Consider the following 22,329-nt stretch of genomic DNA (forward strand, 5'->3'; position numbering starts at 1 on the left):
TTACTATCATATTAGCTGGTTATGCTATAAATACTGGTCTCCATGCTGCAATGTATCAATTAGTAGTGACACAGGACAAAGAAATGTGTGTTCATTATCTTTTACTTTGCTACCCAGGAAGGTTCAGGAATTCCAACTGATTTGCTTCATCTTTCCCATTCCTATTCCATGTACAGATAATCAGCAAAAAGTCAGTGGTCTCCCCATCTGAAACCAACATATGACTTTCTGGTGTTTGGGATAGGATAAAACAGCATGGAAAGCAAAGGGTGGCCATATAAAATCAAATACACAAAAAGAAAAAAAAATTTTCAGTGCACTGGTCAAGTACTAGAAAGGTGTCAGAATTACTCATGAAGGCAGCTGAAAGAATAGAGCCTACTGTTATTGCATGATTACTTTCACAGCTGGTTCCAAGTATAACCAGCAATACACTGCAGGTACCAGTGTTATACCTTCTGAGAGGATGAAATGATGCAGTCAAAGGAGGGTATGAAAAGATGCATCAGGATTAAAAGGAAATCCATGTCACTGTATCGAAGGCAACATTTTCCCTTGCTTGTATTTATTTTATTGCTGTCTGTGCATGTTTGTCATACTTTCTTATTGATGATTTTAGGAAATATTGAAGAGAAAATGAAGCTCTTTTATCTGCTTTGTTCCTCTGTCATACTAAATCTAATGAGGTAAAATTCAGATAATATACAGATCACACATGTATCTTTTGAGATTTTAAACACAGACCTAAAGCAATGAATCAAAAACATGGCCAACGACACATGAAAACTCTGTGCTTGTGTTGTTAGTCATACCTTCTAATATTCGGCAAAATTCTGTTGTTGGGTGGGAGGGGCAACACACCATCTTACCGTGGTATTGCATACACAAAGAGTAGTCAGGTTTTTCTGCTTCAGACAAATTTATTTTCTATGGAGAACAACAGTAGCTGCAGCAGTGGTGCAGAAATAGTAACAAGAGCAAGGTGTGCTCTGTGAGAACAGTGTTGTAAACCCCCCCACAGCTAGCAAGTTACATAATTGCAAAAAGTCTTAGTTACTTCCATGTAAGATAAACAAGCCAGCCCAGCTAGAGGTTATATGTACACCACGAAACTCACTTTGAAAGACAAGCAACATTCAGGTTCACGGCCTGCCTTTTAGAAAAGAACAGAAGGCACAGCCATTACCTAACTGCAAAATTTCTTTTTTACTTCTTTCAAGCATATTTATTGATACAGCACATGCAAAAAAAACCCCAAACCGAACCAAAAAACCCCCACAAAGAGTATTACTTCATTCTCCTTATCTCCTTTTCTGACTGTTTTGACAGTCAGAGTATGTTTAGGAATTCCTTGTTGGGTGTCTCCGCTGACTGACACATCCAGCTTCCAGATATCCAACTTTCTCAGGATTTAAATTGGAAAACTTCCTGACTGATAATACACAGCCCCAGGTCTAGTGCACCCTTCCAATGAATCAGTAAGGAAGGTTAATGAAGTGATCTCACTGCATGTGCGAGAACAGAGAACAGCTCTCTGCTTGCCAGCAAATCAAAGATCAGATGAGTCTGAGGCAGGACATGCAGTTGCATAGCACTGCTGTGGTTGATTATGTCACACTAGAAAAAGGATCTGATAAATAAAGGAAAACATAACACACAGAGGGTTTATGATGTGTCCAAATAGAAACAGTGAAAGAAACGGAGATGTACCGCAAACTTCAAAAATACTTTTCCTGTTATTATTCCCTCTACACAGCTCTCCCATAGCTCTTATTAGCAATAAGGCATTGCTAATATTTGCAGGCTAGAGGGGTTGGGTGGTAGAGGAGGCTTGTTCCTTCCCGAGTTAATTAATATTAAATGATTTATTAAATTATTAAATGATGAGAAGGTAACATTTGAAAACTTAAGAAATCATGTGACACATCAAATATGTATTCATACTTCTAACACCTGTCTTCATTAAATGCAGCCAAGCTTGTGTCCCTAAGTAGAGAAGAACAGAGGAATTGTTACATTGCTATGATTAGGATGGAAAAACTACATCATATGATAATAACAGTGGTGCAAGAGTGGAACAGGATGTCCAGAGGGGTTGTAAATGCCCCATCCCTGCAAACATTCCAGGTCAGGCTGGATGGGTGTTTGAGCAACTTGGTGTAGTGCAAGGTGTCCCTGCCCATGGCAGGGGCTTGGACTAGATGATCTTTAAAGGTCCCTTCAACCCAAACCATTCTGAGAGTCTCTGTGAAAATTAAATCACAAAGATGCTTTCCACAAAGATGACCAGAACCACTCTCTGAGCTCATGTATTTATTTCATAACCAGTATTGTCAAGGTTCAGTTCTCAAAGTATCAAATGAATCATGCTGCCACTGCTTTTATTTATAGTATGAAGAGGTATTCAGCACTGTGCAATTATTAACATTGACTTTTCTCCACCCTGCCTCCAGTAAAAGGCTTGTTTCTTCAGTCTTTCATTTCACTAGCTTTGCAATTTGTTCTGCAATGAGACTGCTACAGTAAGCAGCACTAAAGAGCAGCTCCAATACCCACTCTCTGGGGTTACTCACCATCTTTTACATGGGGAATGGGAAAGGGACAGATGCAGCTGAGAATCTCAGGTTGCAGAAAGATCAAGTCAACTGCAATTACCATTATATTAATTTGCTAAATCATTCAGTTGAGATTATAATTACAATAGAACAAATAATTTTTATTCATTAGAGCTCCATTAAATTAATTTGAAATTCAAGATAGTAGCATTGTGGTAGTACAGCCATATTAAAGTTGAAATATATTATCTCCTGATTGTTTTCCCCTGACAGAATACTTTTATTTACACAGAATTAATATACAGGCATCTTCTTTAGCAGGACAATGAAATTTTACAAACAAAACTTTGGATATTTTTAACTAGAGTCATCATAAACAGACTTCATTTGAAGATAAAATGGAAACCCATATGTTTTCCAAAAATTGAATTTCATGGTAAATGTCTTCTTAATGTTAGTACCAAGAATATTTTCCTTTTCTGACCACCAGTAACTTGCTCCGTAGTCCTTACCCTATAATCAAAGCTTACATATAACTAGCCATATTCAGTCTGAGGTTTTTGAAGCACCCATCCTTTTTACGGCACAAAACTGTGGCAGAGAGAAGCTTCCTGCCCCAAAACAGCTCTTGCTATTCCTTGCCTATTTTAGACAGATGTTGGTCTAAAATTTTCCTAAAGACCTACAGCAACAGAGATTTCACAATGCACATCACAGCACGTTGTTTGTTTTAACAGAGCTGTCCCTCAACTGGCAGGAAAAACAAGGGACTAAAACTGCATCTCTCAAGGTCATTTATTACCAGCTTGTCTTGGTAGCCTGTGTGATTTGAACTAAAATCATCTCCATCCCCCTTGGTGTCTGTGTTTAGGACTTTGTTGTGCATTTTATAAATCTTCATGTTGTTACTTTAATTAGCACAGGAACTGCCAGCAAAGCCAAGCCACAGCTATTAACATCCAGCCAGGCTTCCTTAGGCAGGATTCTCCCTTGGAAAGTAGTATTCCAGTCCCACTATCCATGATTAACTGCTCAGGATTTCTATTCACCCAGGGAACAAGTACATCCTCACACTAACTAAGTTTGGAACAAAAATTCTCCTTCGGTGAATGCAGCTCCCTCTCTTCCCTGTATCTTTGTAATAACTTTGTATCCAAATGTAGAGAGCCACATCTTGTTAAATGAGAAAAGTTTGATTTGATGCCAGAATGCTTAAAAACCAAAGAAACTATTAAAAATCAACCATAACTGGGGACTTAACTATAGAGCAGGGTCTGGTAGTTTCCTCCCAAATGCAACAATGAAGCTGTCCCTGGAAGTCTGGTGGGGAGGAAGCAATTACTGCCTCAATGACTGTTTAAGCTAAAAGTCTGCTTAAAAATTAGGTTTTCAAAAACTTTTTTTTTTTTTGATTATGAAAAGCTTTTATATAAGACTATGTTCCTTGTACTTCATTGAAGAATACATCCAAACTTACTAAATCCCAATGAGATCAAGGGGTATCTTGTTCATGCCACCAGTCAACCAACAATCAAATCACAAGGGGAACAGAGAGCAGAGTGATGACAGGCCACTGCAAGGAAGACAGCTTCCAATTCATCATGAGTACCAGCCACTATGACTTCAGCCTTAAACCCTTCACCAAGGGAGGAGGTTTAACTTTAGAACTTTAGTGGGATATTTTCATTCCATTTTAACTATTTTCAGCATTTCAGCTGAAGCCACAAATTATCTAAATCATGTGTTTCCATATTGCCTGGAAAAAATGAAACAGGAATAGGCTTTCATTCACAATTAAATGACCATTGATCTATCTGTCACAAGACAACTTTTTGAAGGTGTGGAGTTTTTGTTTGGTTTGTTTGTTTTTTAATATGCAGTTTAAGTACATTCTTTGGTTCTGTAGGGCTTAGTTGAGATTACTGTCATTTTCTCATAATTTTCTCACTAAACCTACATGACTAAAGAATTGATGGTTGCATCTGCCAGCTAGTCTAAAAGGAGAGAACCATTAAGAATTACTTTGCCTTATTCTTTCTTTTCTAGAATGTGCATTTTCAGTCATTTAAGAAAAAATTACTTTCCATTTATAAACTTGAAATGCCCCATTCTACCCCACGAAAACATTATTAGAAGAGATAGGACTAAGAAGCGTATGCATTCCCTTGTTTTACTTTGCTTCAAAAGCAGATTATCAGAATTAATTTTGCTGCAGACAGAGAGTCTTTTATGAATCCATAAATTCTAGTTAAAATCCAGTGAACATTCAGTCCAAATACTTTGGTTCCCTTCTATGGTCTATGCATTATTTTATTTCTTCAGAAATGTACGCTTGAGTACAGCCTGTGCTGTGCTATAAGATCACCTCCTGCTTTCTTATTTCAATGCTCTCAAAGCTTGAGAGCAAAAGGAGATACCCAATTTTGTAGCAATCCATTGTATTTCATTTGCAAACAGTTCTCTTAATTTCTGCAGTGGCCAGCTCTTTTCCCATAAACAAACAAACAACACAATCAAATAAAACACAAACAATCCGCCTGAAATGAAGTACTCAGACAATTGCCTTGCATGGTTAAAGTATGCAGATTACTACTGAAGGATGTGTGTTACATTGCAGAGTATGTCTAATTAAAAATTCAACTACTTCAGATGTCGTATCATGGATCTCACATCTGAGAGTAATTTACTGCATTTTTACATGTAAAGACAAATCAAAAATAAGAAACTGGAGTTAAAGTAGTGCTCTATTTCTGCAAAAGTGACCATTTGTCACTAGGCATAATTCCTTTTCTGAAAGGACTGCTAATGACAAAATCACTATCAAATGGAATGCCATCACAGCTTCCATTACCTCTCTGGGGAAGCTGCTAAAAGACTTTCAAAAATCGTGTAACTTTCAAAAGTAGTGTAATCTTTCAAAAGGTTACACTACTGATGAGTTTCTGAAGTTCTATCTGAAAATATACACCTAGAAGTATATTTTACATTCAGAGGCTGCTGCTCCAAATGTCCAGATACAGAACTTGGGTTTTCTACTGTTACTCTTTTTTAATGAAAAATTTGCTTTAGAATTAGGTCCTTCTATGGATATGTGGGAATAAATTTGGTAAAATTCAGTTTATGAAGTACTGTGATAGAAAGTAACAAGGAAAACCTCACTTTTTCTGGATATATTTTCATATCAAGCTGAAAAAACCAATGTCAAAAAAATCCACCTTTTAATTATACATGCTGTTTACAAAATTTTTAGAAAACTGATTTTTTACATAAAAATTGCCAGGTAATTAGTTCTAATGCCGTTATGGATCAGTATTCTTGCAGTATACTATCACAGAAAAACTAGAAGTAGAACAAGAAGGATATTCATGTAGCGTACTGATTTAGCAAGGATTCTTGAGGTATTTCCCTCTGGCCTGAACCTTAACCCCAGAACTACACCCTAACAAATTCTAAAAGATTCAGAGGGAAGAGTACAGCATGTAATGCACACTTAAAATCTTAACTCACTATGCAACAAGGCAGGAGAAAATAAAGCTCATTATGGAAACTAAAGATGAGTCTGCCACAGACACTGGAGGAGTACGTACAGAGCTGTATAGAAGATAAGAATATTTTCAGTCATCCGTTCTACCTTGCCCTTCACATGTTAAAAACTGCTGGGGAAGGGAGTACCAGACAGGAAAGGAGAGATCCTAGCAAGGAAATTATATTGGCTAAGGGCTATATGCAAAGCATAAAACACAAAATCCAGATAAAAAGAAATGGAGCAAAATGCAAAGCAGTATTTTTGCCATAGGGAATACCACATAATTCACTAGAGAAAATGGATTTCATGGCCTGACAACAGTAAGGGGATGCCAGAGACTGTTCTCATAGCAGAACTAAGCTATAATTGCTGTATTGTTATAATTTTTATTGGGCAAAAACTTGCAGCTTTCACTCAGTCAGCTCTCACATTAGTGCTACGCAGCATTTAACAAGTAATTTCGGCCCCCATTCTCCATTTGAAAAATCTGGTGTTACTCTCTATGGAAACTTTTGACCTTCCTCATTTAAAGCACTGTCAGACATGTCAAACAAATTGCTGCAATAGTATTTGCCATGGAGTCAGAGCTGCTCTTTCACTACAACACCATGAAAAGAGTAGAGATGTGCATGTTTCAGACTTGAACTATCATTTCATCCTTTAAGGCATAAGACTGGCAAGGAAGGGGAGAAGACAAGACAGAGAAGTTGTGCAACTAGTGAATACACCTGTGATATATCCCAGCACATCCGGTAAAAAATGGCAAAAAAGGCAAAAAAAGTTGGTAAGGTGCGCCAACCCTTTTGGTCGCTCCTTGCCCAGCAATCATAGCCATGTAGGACCCTCCACTGGCCCAGAAGTGGCGTCTTTTCAACTGGAAACTTTTAAACTTGCCACTAAGACAATTTGCTTTGAATCACTGAGAAATCAATTGTGTTGACATACCAGTATTGTGTTCCTCCAGGGCCTCCTTTAGCGGCTGTCATGTTCTTTCTCTTAAAACGCATCATGAAAATAATAATTCAGATGGCAAGTGATTACCCTCCTGGGGTTTCTCAATTGGTTTCTCCTGTCTTTTAAAAACATTACTAATTGACATGAATTTTCTCATTACTATCTCAGCAGTTTATTTGATGGACACTTCACAAGGAAATATCTACAAGAGAATTTTTTGTTTATTTTTCATGAAGTGCCTTATAGTTAAATAGCTTTGGGGGAGTGCCACAGAGCAAAGTGCTGAAACTTGAGAGTAATGCACTCAGATCACATGTTTGTATAGGGTGGGGGTTGTGGTCTATAGGCACCCCTACAGCACTTGTCAGTACCCCCAGCAGTGGAAGCCCAGTCAAATAGCAGGTGAATTTTCCTGAGAAACAATCTTCTTTGATTATTCCAAAATCTTAGAGTGCTGTAGCGCGCAACACTATTATTGCATATCAGACATCCACCTTCTTTGGGAAAAAGGATCTTGGAAAGCTCAACAGTTGATTTAAATTCTCCTTTAGTGTTTCAAAATATTGGGGAAAAATTTCTGCACACATGATTGTGTCTTGGTCCCGCTTGTTCTCTGAGCACACAGTGATACTTACGCCACTGTCTCAGGGGTATCCTGCAGCTCAAAGTTCTTTCTGCAAAGATTCACCTCCAGTTACGGCACCCATCTCATGTAGCCTCTCCTTGACTTTACCTTGGCCCAAAGGAGCTACTGAAGAATTTCATTCATGTAGTTCTTTGTGTTATTTGACAATGAACCTTCCATTTATTTTTCAAATATTCTTACTGAACCAGCTTACATGGTCTCACATTCACTAACTTCTCTAAGCAAAGACATGGTCCCTGGAGACCTTCCCAAAATCAAACCAGGAAGATAGCATCAGAGTTGTGAGCTCTTGCTACAATATGCTGTTCTGTGTTCCTTTGTTTCAGTGGATGACAAGGGTAAGAGCATTGAGAACCTGATGATTTCTGGTTTTAGCCTACAGCACCACTGTTTCCTGTAGCTATGTCTTTACTCAGTAGTCTCCAAAATGCAGTACAGTCAGTACCCATTTTGTTATCTGAGATAGCACTGCTCCCTCTCTACAGACCATACTGGCATTATACATGAACAAGTGAAGCAGAACATATTCTGCCTGTCTCAAGCCAAGTCTTAAAGCACTGGATAGATAAAACCCACAGAGGGAGCATGAAGACACCCTGGAGACACTGAACTCCTTCCCATTCCAGAGACCTCTGTCCCTTGCATCTTGGCCCCACATGGTTGTCACAGAATAATAGGAAGCCATCCTTTTTTGTACTTGTGTCATTGGAGCTGGAAGAATTTTAGCTCATTTTAGTCTGCTTTTTGGTGGGAGACTTCGAAGTGGGAGATACAAAACTAGATAAGCAGAGAACAGAGTGGTTCCATCTCTTCCTTTGAGAGGACTGAACACTTGAAATAAGGAAAAGAGAGATTTAGCACAGAAATCTATCTTACCTCTATTTCAATATGCCAACAGGAAAAGGCAACTGTTCTGCTCCTTTCTCTTTCCAGCTAAAAAATAATAAAGTATGAATTCATCTGTTCCTGCTTTTACTCACCTAATAGGACTTGAAGAAAAATAACAGGGTCATGCAAGCCACCCTTGGTTGCCACACCTGCACTGGTCTGAGGTTAGCAGCATTTTTACTACTCGCGTACACTACATATGACCCACAGAGAAAGGAGGATGTGGATTGCAGTGGCCTACGTCAGATATGGAAGCTTCTCAAAGATAATTTTGTTCTGTTACATTGTTCCTTGAGCTTTTCCTCCTCAGTAATGTAGCATGACATTGCGATCAAATGTTAGTACTGTGCCAAAAAAACACCTTTGGGAATGCAGTGCCTCATCTCTATTCTTCCTTGCTTTTAACTCCTGTGCATTCCAGAGTCATTATGGTGATTCTTTCCTACAGTTCCTCTGTGACTGAATCTGTAAGGAACATAAGAAGAAGTTTCAAGCATTGTGTATCTTCTGGGAAAATTTTGGCATTGGCTGTATACCTCATATTTTGCATCCTTAACTCTAGCATAGTAATTTAAAAGCACTCAAACACAAAACCTGGGTTTTTTTAGTAACCAATATGGGAAAAAAAATTTAAAATCTCATCCCACATAACTGACTTTCCATCTGTATAGAAGGACCACATCCTTAGAAGAACAGACTGCTCCTTGAGTTCATGCAGTAATTGGCATCAGGAATAGCTGTTCCTAAAGGCAGTCATTCAGTAATTTGCTGGTACATTTCACAGCTATTTGCTTATACCACAAGAAATTTCCCCCTCAGGCATCCTGGGTTCTGCAGAGACTGTGAACAAATTTCTTTTTAAGAAGCTGGTACCCCTGTTTCTTCTCCTTCCAGCTCCATGAATTATCCATATTTGCCTCCAACTTTTTACACTTTTGTATTGAAGCAGTTTAGGTTCCTTATATTTCTTGTTTAGGTTTTTATTTTCCATCCTGTTTTTCTATACTACAACAGCAACTTTATTAGGCCATTGAGAACAAGACCTTGCCACTGTGTTCCACTGTAGTAACTAGGGTGAACAAGAAAAGGACGAAAGGCTCTCCCAGACTGCAAGGCTGGCAAGGCCAGCGCTGAGCTGTGGTGGCAATGCATGCACAGCCCAGTCCATCACTGCAGAAGGGCACCCTGGTGGAACGAGCCCTTACATGGTACAGGTTCTTCCAAGACTTTACCTCGGAGCCCCAGTCACAGACCAGTTTATGACAGCTCAGTCAAATGATAGCACATCTACAGAAACACTTCACAAACCTACCTCTAAATTCTAATGGGAATCACTCTGATTTCAGTCAATCACGAGCAAGTCCCTGTTTCACAAAGGAACCAAAGAGGTTGTCAAATAAATGCCTGTGAAACTTTGGGACAGAAAGAACGACTACTTTTTTATCCTTAATCCTCCTCTTCAAAATCCTTCCAAAAGACCAAACTGCTTGAGGTAAAGTTTCCTGACTTTTTCAGACATGAAGCAGCACATAAAAATTTCAGCTGTAGGATATCTAAATTGCCAAAGTTTTTAGTAACTCAAAACAGGCTCTTACAGTTTTAGCAGCTCTAAGTTTTAGCAGCTACCAGCTCTGCCTACAAATCTAAGTATAGTGGAAATACATTTAAGTGTTGAGAACAACAGCAGTATGGCTGTAGGACAATTCAGTCTGATAGTTAGTGAAGCTATAACCAAGTAGACTGTATATACAATAGCTAAGATGAATTCCAGTAAAACTTTTATGCCCTACCATAACATCATCATTTTCTTCTTGCTTAGATGTGTCAGAGAAAAATGCTATCTAAGGCATTTGGAATTTAAGACTAGAAGCCTCAGAGATGGCTTTTGAAATGTGAAAATGTATGATAAATCTATCAGATAGTTCTGCAGTTTTTAAAAAGAGATGGGTATGCCCTTTGTGCACATGTGCAGGAAAGATTCCTTTTGCCCGCCCTATATAAGCTTTCTCTCCTACTAATATGCTGTTGAACACTGGCATCAAATACTTCAATTGGCTAACAAGAAACAGAAAAACTACTACAAAATTTAGAGACTGAAGAAAAAGCAGCATTTCATACCAGTAAATGAAATTATAATTTTGCCTTCATCTACTGTCAAAGTTAACAAAGATTGTGCCACTAAACAGAGATGGCTATATTGAGAAGCACAGATAGCAAATACAAATATTTGTTATTTAGCACAAATAACAAATATTTCGTTATTTAGATCATTCAAGCAGAATTTAGCTTAGCAGTTATTTCTCCCGATAATGTCTTCTACACTGGAAAACATCTCACAAAATCAGAAAGAGTGGAACTGCATAAGAAGGCACAGCTTTTACATTGCTCTATTTTGCTTGTAAATATCAGGATATCATATTAAGTTCTCTGTTACAAAATGTTGGGGGTTTAGTTCAGTCCTAGTTTTTTTTCCTGTTAAAGGAATTTTTTCCCATATGCATGTTGCTAGGGGACAAATGGCTGTACTTAAGAAAGACAAAAGAGCTGCCCAGTGGAGGGGGGGTGGGCCTGGCTACTCCTTTGTTTCACCTGGGTGTGGGGTCAGTTCGCTCTCGGCGTTCTAGGAGGGAGAAGCTGCTGGTGCTTTTCGGCCGTTTTTCTTTCTGCGGAGAAAGATCCCAGGATCCATGGCCCGCCTTCCCTGCCCCACTGGAGGCCGGGCTGTGGCCGCCCTGCCCCGCCGCTGCTTCGAGCCTTCGCTGCGTTGTGCCTGTGCCCACCCTGCCTGCCCGACCTCCGGGGGGGTTCCCCACTTGGATACATCATGTCTGCCACCCGGGATTTGTGCTCATCCCTGCTGCTCCAGCCTGCCGTTCCAATCTGCCATTCCAGCCTGCTGTTCCCAACACTCCAGCCGGACACCGGGGCCAGCCGTCTGCGGTTTGTGAAGCCTTTGTCCCATCCCTTCCCGGGATCCCAGGCCGCCAGTGCCGCGTGCTCCCCGAGCTCGCTCCGGAGCGCCCCCTGCAGCCGCGGGGGAACCATCGCACCTGCCCTGCTCACCGGGTGCCGCCAGCGCCCCTGCCGGCTGCGAGCGGAACTGCACCCGAGGGGAAAGGGCCCGACAGCCGAGAGGGCTGGGGCTGGGTTTGTGTTACTGCCAGAGTTATTGCTGTTTGTTTTACTGCTTATACACATTTAGATATATAATAGTAAAGAACTGTTCTTCCTATTTCCCACATCTTTGCCTAAAGGCCCTTGATTTCAAAATTATAGTAACTCTGAGGGAAAGGGGTTACATCTGCCACTTCAAGGGAGGCTTCTGCCTTCCTTAGCAGACACCTGTCTTTCAAAACCAAGACAGAAAACATTGCTGTTCACTTGCATCACAGTTGGAAAATATAAAGAAACTTCAAAGCAAAAATATTTTGTAAAATTTTTCTATTACTCTAATTGAAAATTTTTAACCACCATAGCACAACACAATATATTGTAGAACTCCTATTAAGCATCAATAAAATTGCTTTGCTACAGTAATACAATAGCAAATAGGATTCAAAAGAAGTAATCTAATTTTTATCTAATTCTAGTAATTTGATTTTATCAGACCTTGCTTATAGCTGTGGAAATCAACGTCATAGCATTTATGCATTCTACTTCACAGCCCAGCATAAACTGAAGTACTTCAGATTCTTCCTTGAAATTTTTCAGATGAGAGTGAATAATTTCAATGTATCCTGACCAAACCACTACTTTCAGTACTCACCCATGACCTTCAGGATTTTTGAATACACAGAACAGCTGCTTCGCTCTTGTACGTATAAGGTAATAGAAATGGTTTGTCCTATCCTGGGGTATGCTGTGCTCTCTTGTTATGAACATTCAATTTTTGTGGGGTTTTTTTGGTGCTTTTGGGGTTTTGTTTAATCCTAGGAATACCATGCCAATTCAGTTAGCCAGTCTTTAAAAGGGCTTGACTCTTCCTACCTACTGCACTCTTCCTCATACAGTCACTGTGTATGTCAATGAAATGGTCATGAATGGTGACATACTTTTTCACCAGGAAAGATGTATCTGTCTCTAACAGCAGGAGAGGTTTTAATGGAGTGAGAAATTGACTATTGGGAACTGGTTACACAGATAATAAGCAGCCCTGTTTTGGTGTCCACCTACCTGATTCAGTTCATGGCAAGCTTCTGGTTTCCCAGAGCATTGCACACCAGTGTATACTCTCTCTCATATACCTGAAAGGTCCATAACAATATCTGTTGTGGAACAGAAAACAAGACTCTTGAGGAATTGTAAGGGAACAGGAACTGTCTTTCTAGGCCAGTTGTTTAGCCAATCCAGCTTGCAAAGACCATGAGTCCTGAAACAGGAGGTGTGAAACTGCAATGATGACACTACACTTTTCATTCACTCAGGTACCTTTCTTAGTACCTTACAAAGGTCAGAACTAATTTCAGTGTCTTTGAGAAATTCCACAGTGATCTTCTTGATGAAAGGTAGAAGGGGAAACAAGCCAACTTTTTGCATGAATATTTAAAAAAAAATTGCAACCCGTTAGTCAACAAATTTTAAGGATCTTGAAAAGAAAGATGCTGGATCCACTCTATAGAAATGAGGGGGTTTATTCACGGTGTCATAACATGGTGTCATATCAGAACCAGGAAAAGAACATGCATTTGATTTCTAGCCTCTCTTGTACCACACAGCATCACCTATTCAATTACAAAATATTTTAATATGTATTTAACCATTTAATAATGCCATAGTTTTTTTGAACCTTAATGGAAGAGTATAAAAGCTTTCTTACCACAGAACACAGTATTTTGAAACTAAGCTTCAGTAATTAGTTGTAGTGGGTTGACCCTGGCTACCAGGCACCCACCAAAGCCACTGTCACTCACCCCCAAAGCTGGACAGGGAGAAGCGAATGTAACAAAAAGTTAATGAGTTAAGGACAGGGAGAGATCACAAACCAATTACCATCTCAGGTAAAACAAGACTCAAACTGGGGATATTAACGGAATTTATTACTAAAAAAATCAGAGCAGGATAATGAGAACTAAAATAAAATCCTAAAAACACCTTCCTCCCATGTCTCCCTCTTTCCCCTGGGCTCTTCCTCCTACTCCCAGAGGTACAGGATGACAGTGAATGGGGGTTATGGTCAGTTCATCACACATTGTTCCTCCCAGTGCTCAGGGAGAGGAGTCTGTTCCAACATGGGGTCCCTCCCACAGGAGACAGCTCTCTATGAACTTCTCCAGTGTGAGCTCATGCATAGGCAACAACAGCTGTCCTTGAACTGCTGCAATGTGTGTCACTCTTCCATGGGTGCAATCCATCAGGCACAGCCTGCTCCAGCGTGGGTCTGTCTTGGAGCTGGCTGGCATTGGCTCTGCTGGACAGGGGGGAAGCTTTCAGCAGCTTCTCACAGAAGCCACCCCTGTAGACCCCACTACAAAAACCCAGTCACACAAACCCCCCACAACATGATCATTAGCTGCACAGAACTGCAGAAGGCAGCAGCAATCTTGCGTTTTGCAAATCTATCACTAGTTTTCATCTTTTCTTTACAATAAAAGAAGGAGCCCTGATACTCCGAAATATGCCAGACAGCATCCACCAAAACCAGTGCCTTTAGAGAAAGTGTTATCAATTAGATATACATTCCAACTGTCACAGCTAAGCAATTTCTTAGACTAAAGGGATTCTGAGTGATTTCATGGTACAAGAAAAGATAGTTAATGTAACACAGAAAACTTACACTGTCATTTGAGGTGTCACATAGCAATCAAAAGGATTTTACTGTCCACTTGAAAAAATAAGAATAATCATGCAAGGGCTTCAGTGAAACAAAGATCTGTATACCTCAGCATATAAAGGACTGGGGTTTTGCACAGAAAAAATCTTTGGGTCCATGTATTCTGTTTTTTGGAAGCAGAACCCTAGAAACAGCAGTGCTCAGATATAAATTGGATTTTGAGAGGGCTCTTTTTCCTGTGGCAGACAGTCAGAAATCCTGCTGACTGTCCAATTTACAAGAAACAGATGATGTCATTTTGATAAAGCTCCCTTCTAGGTTCACATACCCAAGTGTTCAGACAAATTCAGACTTTCTGCTTTCTGTGAAACATCTGAAAAGGTCAAGATCCCAAAGACTGATGAGAAATAGAAAGACAAGAAATTGAAGTACAGTACTTATCAACTCTGCATTTTAACATTAAGCTATGTGAGTGTCTGTGTGTATATTCTGTTGTGTTCAGGAAAATACAGCATATTCCTATGCTATAGGAATCATGATTCCTATAGGTATGAAACAACAGGGTTGAAAATCACATCAACAGGAAAAATGTTGCAATTGTAGTAAAGTATTTATTTTAAAACATTATTACCTTGCTAGAACATTATCTCAAAATAAAAACCATAATATATTCATTCAAAACTAGACTGTTAAGCATATATATTTAAACTCTAATTTGCATACACATAGTGAAAGAAACTTATTTTATTTTACAAGTAGGTATTTTTAATAGACTTTATGAAAAACATGTTTAAAAATAACCATCAAAATCTGTCTCTTTAAATATACAAAATATCCTTGCTGTGCTGTGCTTGCTGTGTTCTCTTTAAAGCCAAAAATATGTAAGCCAATAGCTGAGTCCACATCAATCCTACTGAAAACAGTAGTGACATAAAAATGTAAAAGCACTGTACAAAGTAAGTACAGCCTTTGTTTGTCTCAGTACTGTACATACCTGTTTTTGTTTTAAAAATGTTTTATAAAAACTGCTATTCTTGAACTTAACATCCTTTCCCATGTGCAGAAAAAAGTGAGCCACTGACATTTTATCTGTTTACTAAAACGTCTCCTTCTCAGAATTGTGAATCGAAAAATTCAAAGGAATTTTACCACTTATTTCAATGAGAGCAGGACTGAAACTTCAGTGTATCATTTAGTAATCTCTCTTGGTTTTCACCCTAGTTTTATAATGCAAAATATTACAAATTCTTAAATACAGTAACTAAAGAAATCAGAACTCAAGTACTTCAGATTACAAGGCTGGTGCATGGATTAGTTCACTGTAAAACAGAGTGTTCAGTTAAAGGAAACCCAATTGCAAATAATGCTGCATGCTTTTTAATCAAGAACCCTCTCTCTTCTCTCGCTTGCTTTATAGTCCCTTCTGGCATTTCTTCTGGAATGAGCTTTTTAAGAAGGTGCGGTATCCTGGATCATCCACATATTCATTCTTAAAACGAGAACTCAATACTCTCTGCCTTTTCTTCTCTCCCAAGATAATATCTGCTCCATAAAATGTGTCTTCAAATCTCATGTCAGAAGCTGTAGACTAAAACCAGACCTTAATTACACATATGCACAATTTTTACCTTTCCATATTTTGCAGGTCCTATTCAGTATTTAATTCTCTACATCTGTAGTGTTGCTTGGAAACATGTAACTAACACCTGTTGTTAGTCTGGATTTTATCCAGGTATCACACAATCATGCTAATTCTAGGTGAGAAAACAGTGCTATGGAAGTGATGCAGCTGTTGGGCAGGTTTGATCCTAGCAGTATCCTGTTGTATTCACCACCTTGTGTTATTCAGGGAAGCTTTAAATACGAGGTACTACGTCATGGATGCCTGAAGAGAAACCTGGGCACTGCCTAATTTGCAAAGGATCAGGGTCACAGTTTGGTCACTTGTCATCAAACTTAAACCAGCTGGGAATCTAATAAAGCAGTGGGACAAAAAACAGCAAGCTGTTTGGACAAAGTCAGAGGCAGAATACTTCAGACCAACTTTCACTGCTAGAGTTATGGAAAAATTCCCAAGATAAAGAAAAACATCATTTAGAAGGAACTGGTGTGTTTTAACTTCAATAGACAAAAACAGTATCATAGGCTATCTTTAACTTGCACTGTGTTCAGCGCAAGGAGGGGAAGAGGTCTTGGGCATGCCTTGAGGACTAACTTACATATTTCTAGAATTTGAGGCACTAGTAGAAAATCATGCAAAGGTCTGAGCAATGGCTATGGTGTGTTTTATTCAGCTGACCAAGTTTAATGTTTCTAACCTATAGTTAACTCCCTAACGAAGTTAATGATGTAAAATTAAAAAAATAAATAAATAGAAATACTGATTTATAGAAAATCAGTTTTAAAATCAATAGCATAAATCCTGTTACTATTATCTTGAGAATGTAACAGTTTGCATTCTTTAGAGCATGCAGTTAATTAGAGAAGCTGTTTCCATTTGGTCTCAAAAACAAAAAAATGGCAATGGTATGCTTTCCAAGTATAAGAAAAAAACCCCATTGAATATAATCAAACGGTTCTTTTAACATTTTCCAAGACATCTGTCTTAACCCTAATCAGGACACTGAAAGATCTGTGCATTTATCCCTAATTCACTGACAAAAAGTTTTCTTAACCCAGAATATCTGACCAGTGCACTTTGCATTAGAAAGAACTGTCTTAACACAGGTAAAAGCAGCCATCTCCTCTAACAAATGTATGTTAGCCTTTTTCAGCCTCTTAAGTGTTATGATCTCTCTGAGCTTCAGCACTTTTCCACTTGGCATACATACATACATAGCTAGTGGATGTGTTTTGAAACAGCAGGAAACTTTAAAAAAGGAGCAAATATTTGGTCTTAAACCAAAGACTAGTGAAATGCTGATAAATCCTGCCAGCAACTTTAATGAGTTTCGATCAGTTACATTGTTTCTTACAAGAAGTTAATTGCCTGCTTATTAATTCAAGGCTTTTAAAATCACAAAGCTCTGAGAAGCTGGGAAGTTTTTTAAAAACTATACATGTAATAAGCATACTGAAAGAATAGAATGTCTGTCAATTTAAATGTTTACTAACTTGATCATTCCTGATCTGACAGATGATCAAACATGATGTGCCTTTTAGGAGAAAAGAATTATGTCTGACAACAGTACTTGCCTGGAAGAACAACTAACCATCTCACCAGCAAATGGACACATCTCCTAATTGGGCTGATTTAGCCACTCTTAATAGCACAGACTTCACAAAACATGAGTCAGTTTAAACCAAAAATCCAGAATAAATCCAAGTATTGTGTTATTGGCATTTTGAGCATATATATATATACGTGTGTGTATATATATATATATATATATATATATATATATATAAAATAAAGTTAGCACCAGCAAGTACTCACTAAACGTGCTTTTACTCTCTTCGGAAGCTCTTCATCCAGTGTATATATTTCCTCTCTCTTCATTACTATTTGAGAACCATCTTCAAATTCCACCTAATTGAAAAAATGGGTATTTGAAAATAAAATAATAATTAACTCTTGCAGGAAGTTCCTGTAAGTGTTTCCAGATAAAAATACATATGTTAGCAAAGAAGACTTATACACAAACATTTTGCTGTTTTAGCACAAAACTAGGCTGAAACATAAAAAATGTTACTTTTTATGAATTGCAACACATAGTTACATTGAAAATAATATCTAAGCAGAGGCTTCAAAATCAGCACTGACACATATATAATAAAGTAAAACTTGTTAGATTAGGAATGCTGAACAAGTAACAAGACAGGCAACATTATTTAGCAGGAGTGACATATTAAAATGTCCTTGTATCATTTTTAGTTGTCTCTAATTTTTTTACTTGCTTCTAATAAATAAAAAATTAATTTTAACATCCATGATTCAAGGTTGAGGAAGACCATGTCAAAAGAAAGTGTGAGTGACAACTAAAGAAATACCAGTTAACAGAATTTTATTGAATCTGATGGAATTTCTTTTAAATGCTCTGTTCAGAAGATGAAAAGCTTTATCATGCTTAGGTTTAGATTTAATCCAATATGAACCCCGTTAGCAGAAAATGAGAAAGGAAATGTAACTAGGTGTGAGGAATGTTAAAATGCTGAGGCTTTGAAGCATTTAAGCTTTTTCAGTAGCTGCTGATTTTTTCCTCTATTTTAATACTTCATCTAACAGTTTTGAATTCCAGCTATTATCTGTGATGGCAGTTTAGCTCCCACAGAAACTATAATTTAAAGCTTGGTATAAAATTAGAAGTCTCATTCTACATCCTCAGGTGATTTAATGAGACTATGTGAATGACAACAGCACACTTGACTAGAAGAATAAGCATAAATACAAACATAAGAGAACACTGACTTATCAAAAGTATTATTACAGATAAAACTGAAAAAGCATGCATTTGAACTCGTAAATGGACTGGGTTTTTAGTTTCAAATTAAAAGCTTGCCATGGCTGAGTATGTCAGATTAATATGTGAACAGCTAAAAAATCCAATACTGTATATCCATTCTTGAAAGCCAGGATGAAGACTATGATCTATTAACTTCTTTAAAAACAATTTTTTCACTGCAGCTAACAGGGATGCCCAAATCTGGAATGCATTTAAAATGCATAGAGCACACAGATGGATAACAAAGTCATAGGAGTCATCCTTACTCCTCTCTGCTCCTGTTACTAACCCCATAAGCCTACTCTGTTACCAGTATCTTAGAGGAACTTAAACGTTGAAGTGCCTTAAGCTTTTTTAATTAAATGATGGCAATCCAGGATGCAGCAACAGTCTTTCTGCTATCCCTGCTCCTTCCTGCACAATACACATTTGGTAATGTTCTTGCACAATAGAGTTGGTAATAATGTTTTTTGTATCCGTGGTGAAAATACTGGGTAGGAAATTAACTCTGCCACTCCATGTGATAAGAAAATCTCCTTTTAAATGGTCAGTATCTTTGTTTTTACTCACAGTGTGCAGTAGGATGCAAGTGCTTCATACCAGAGAATCTGTCACGCTTGCAGTATGAAATACATTGCACATTTATCAGAAGAGTAACTGGAAGTTCTTCAGTTATAATCCAGCATATCACACTGGAAATAATTTGCCTACACTTGATAGCAAACACAACAAGAGCTTCTCTAAGACTTTCAACAGTATCATGATTCATGCAAAATATAAGCCCACCATCTCTAATAGCTCAAATTCAATTCAGATGGCAGATCCTACATTTCAAATCATCAGTTTTATCAAGTAAGTTGTTTTATTTGGATTCTGCTGCCATACTGAGTCTGTATTACATGTTACTATCTTCATTGGGATTTTCTTCTATAAGAACATAATAAATTAAAGCAAAAGCTGTTAGAAAGCAACTAACGGAGTGAATGGATAATTTAATAAACTCTAACGCAATTGTGAACCTCAATATCAGAAATCATCAAGAAATCAAATGTAGATCACATTAACAATTTCACTTGAACACCTGCTTCATTCGGCTGTTATAGCTCTGCTTAGGGACTGTGTAGGATACTGGCTTACAAATGTCAAACTGTATGACACAAATTCTGATGCCTTGTGTCATAGCTCCTGTATGCTCAAGTACTCCCACATTTGGTACAAATGTCTGATGAACATGCGGAAAATTCACAGATTTTTTCAACGAGAACAGATTTGCCATATGAGATCTAAGAAATCACACAAAAGACTGGATAAGAGAATCTCAAAGGTGCAACACAGATCACACTAGAAGAAAATAAACCTTTGTGTGTGTGTGTGCGTCCTGAGAGCTTTCAGACACTGTTTATAAAGACCAGAGGAAGAACTACTTATAGGTCTTGAAGTTAACCTTGCACCCTCGCTGTCATAAACTTTTTGTAATCTGTAGCCACATGGCAGCCTCCTCTCTCATCCTGCAGACTGAAACACCTGCTTGTCTCTATAGTTCCATGTATTGCAATATGGACTCCCTCTCATCTTTAAACTTTGTCATTTCCCCCATTATAGGGGTTGTTAAAGGCAATTTACAGGAATTTATGTTTGTTATGCTGAGGAACTCTAAATCTTGCTGAGCCTCCACATGCTTATCCATTTTCCTTAAACAAAACTGGTCTCATCATGTTGCTGAAGAGGTCTAAAATAAGACAAAGTTGTTTGTTTTGACTATGTCAGATTCCTTCAAATATGAAAGATAACAACATTCATCTAATTTACCTCACAGTACTCTTCAGAAGACCAGTTGTTCAAAAGATTAAATGATTTGAAGATTAATGTTACTATAGAAAAATAATCTTCATACTTTATAAAGAACTTTCCACCTTCACAACATAATACAGCTGCTAAATATAAGGGAAGAGGTAAGATTTAGAGACTAGCTCAAGGCTTTAGGCATTTGAGGACTTGAATTCGATTGCAAGTCATTGGCAAAGTGAGAAGGTCAATGCAGCAAGTGATTTAGCTTCCCTGTGCCTTAATTTATCTACAGATATAATAGTAAATTTGCCATTTTCGTACAGTAATGTGAGGCCTCCTGATGAAAAGAGTTACATAAGTGAAAATTATTACATATATATAAAGGAAATGTATCTAGATTCTCATTCTTTCAGAAGTGCTATTATTATTGTGATTGTTTTATTGCAGTTTCAACCATTCACTTGGGTACTCAAAGCTGCTGACTGATTTTTCTCAAAGGCAAGCCCATAAAAAAACAGTAATTGTTACTCTGAAACCAGAAGTCAGCTTTTTAGCCTTGCCTTCACTGTTCATTTCCTTTTTGCCTTTGCTGAGTATAAAATGCTCCTTAAGATTAATAAATTCAAAAATGCCTCAGACAAATGAATGTTATACTCTTCTTACTGTCCTCGCTCCCAACCACTTACAGAATGCCTCAGGTTCACTGTAGGCAAATACCAATACTTGATTTTATGTCATTAATCATCTAATTAGCTGATATAAAATAAAAGTAAATAACCCACAGAAAATAACAAATGTTATCTTGCAATCTTAATGTTTCACCTGTTTATCTGACTTCTTAGTAAAGAAGAGATTTTCTTGATTTTGTAAGAACAAGTGAAACCTCACACCCGAAGAGTGCACAACACTTGCTACTGGGTTAGAAAGTTTTATGTATTAGTTAAAGTGTGGTAACAGTTACAGTAAGAGTCCACTCTTCAGCCTTCTGGCCACTCTAATACTAGAGCCAAACGAGCAATTTACAATAAAGACATCTGAAAAGCAAGTGCATGGTAATAAATATAGATACTCACCTGATACATGTGAGCTGTATTTGTTCCCAGATACTTTGCACCATACAGTTTTCCATCAGGCCATTTCACTTGGACAACCTCTCCCTCTGCAGGTGGACCCAGCCTTACACAGTCTCTGCTCTATTTACAAAGAAGGATGGATTCTCAAATCAGTGTGTGAGCCACTGAACTTAAATTACCAGTAAGATGCTTTTACAACTTTGTAATTGGAGAAGATTTATTACCATGCATGTTTCAAGTTTTATAATCCTGCTAATGAGCTAATGCTAATGTTAGCCCTTATGAAAATGAAATACTGACCAAAGAAACACTCTCTTTACAGCTTGATGCTGCATTGGCAAGACAACGTATGCATAAATCAGACAGCTATCAGCAACTGTGATACACTTCCACCAAAATTAATTTCTAACACACATTGAAAATAAGGATCACTAAAGTGCAATTGCATATGTGCAACACTTTCTCTTTTGCATATCCCAGTAATTCATGTTTTGTTAACCACAGCACATTTTTGCTTGATGCTATCTTTGCTGACTGAAACATATGTGGATCAAACCATAAATCGTGAGAATGCCAATGAGATTTTTGCTTAGCTGCTGGAGAAACACTGAAAGAATCCAAATGCTTACAAAATAAAATTAGGGGGAAATATTTTTTTCCCGTAAGATATAAAGCATTTTTGTTCCA

The 22,329-nt window shown here is 37.9% G+C and overlaps 1 protein-coding gene across 1 annotated transcript in view; it reads right to left on the bottom strand.

Moving 5' to 3' along the window:
• Positions 1–13,180: 13,180 nt before the first annotated feature.
• The window catches only part of KDM4C (lysine demethylase 4C), a 251,839-nt gene continuing 242,690 nt past the window's right edge, over positions 13,181–22,329 (bottom strand). Inside the window, exons 21-23 of the mRNA XM_039567580.1 lie at positions 21,643–21,762; positions 17,776–17,868; positions 13,181–15,927 (exon numbers count right to left, since the gene is read on the bottom strand). Of these exons, the coding sequence (XP_039423514.1) occupies positions 15,751–15,927; positions 17,776–17,868; positions 21,643–21,762 (390 nt within the window). The 3' untranslated portion in view covers positions 13,181–15,750. The remainder of the gene's footprint in view (positions 15,928–17,775; positions 17,869–21,642; positions 21,763–22,329) is intronic.

Source organism: Corvus cornix, chromosome Z (assembly GCF_000738735.6).
Source record: "Corvus cornix cornix isolate S_Up_H32 chromosome Z, ASM73873v5, whole genome shotgun sequence".
Classification (NCBI taxonomy): Eukaryota; Metazoa; Chordata; class Aves; order Passeriformes; family Corvidae; genus Corvus; species Corvus cornix.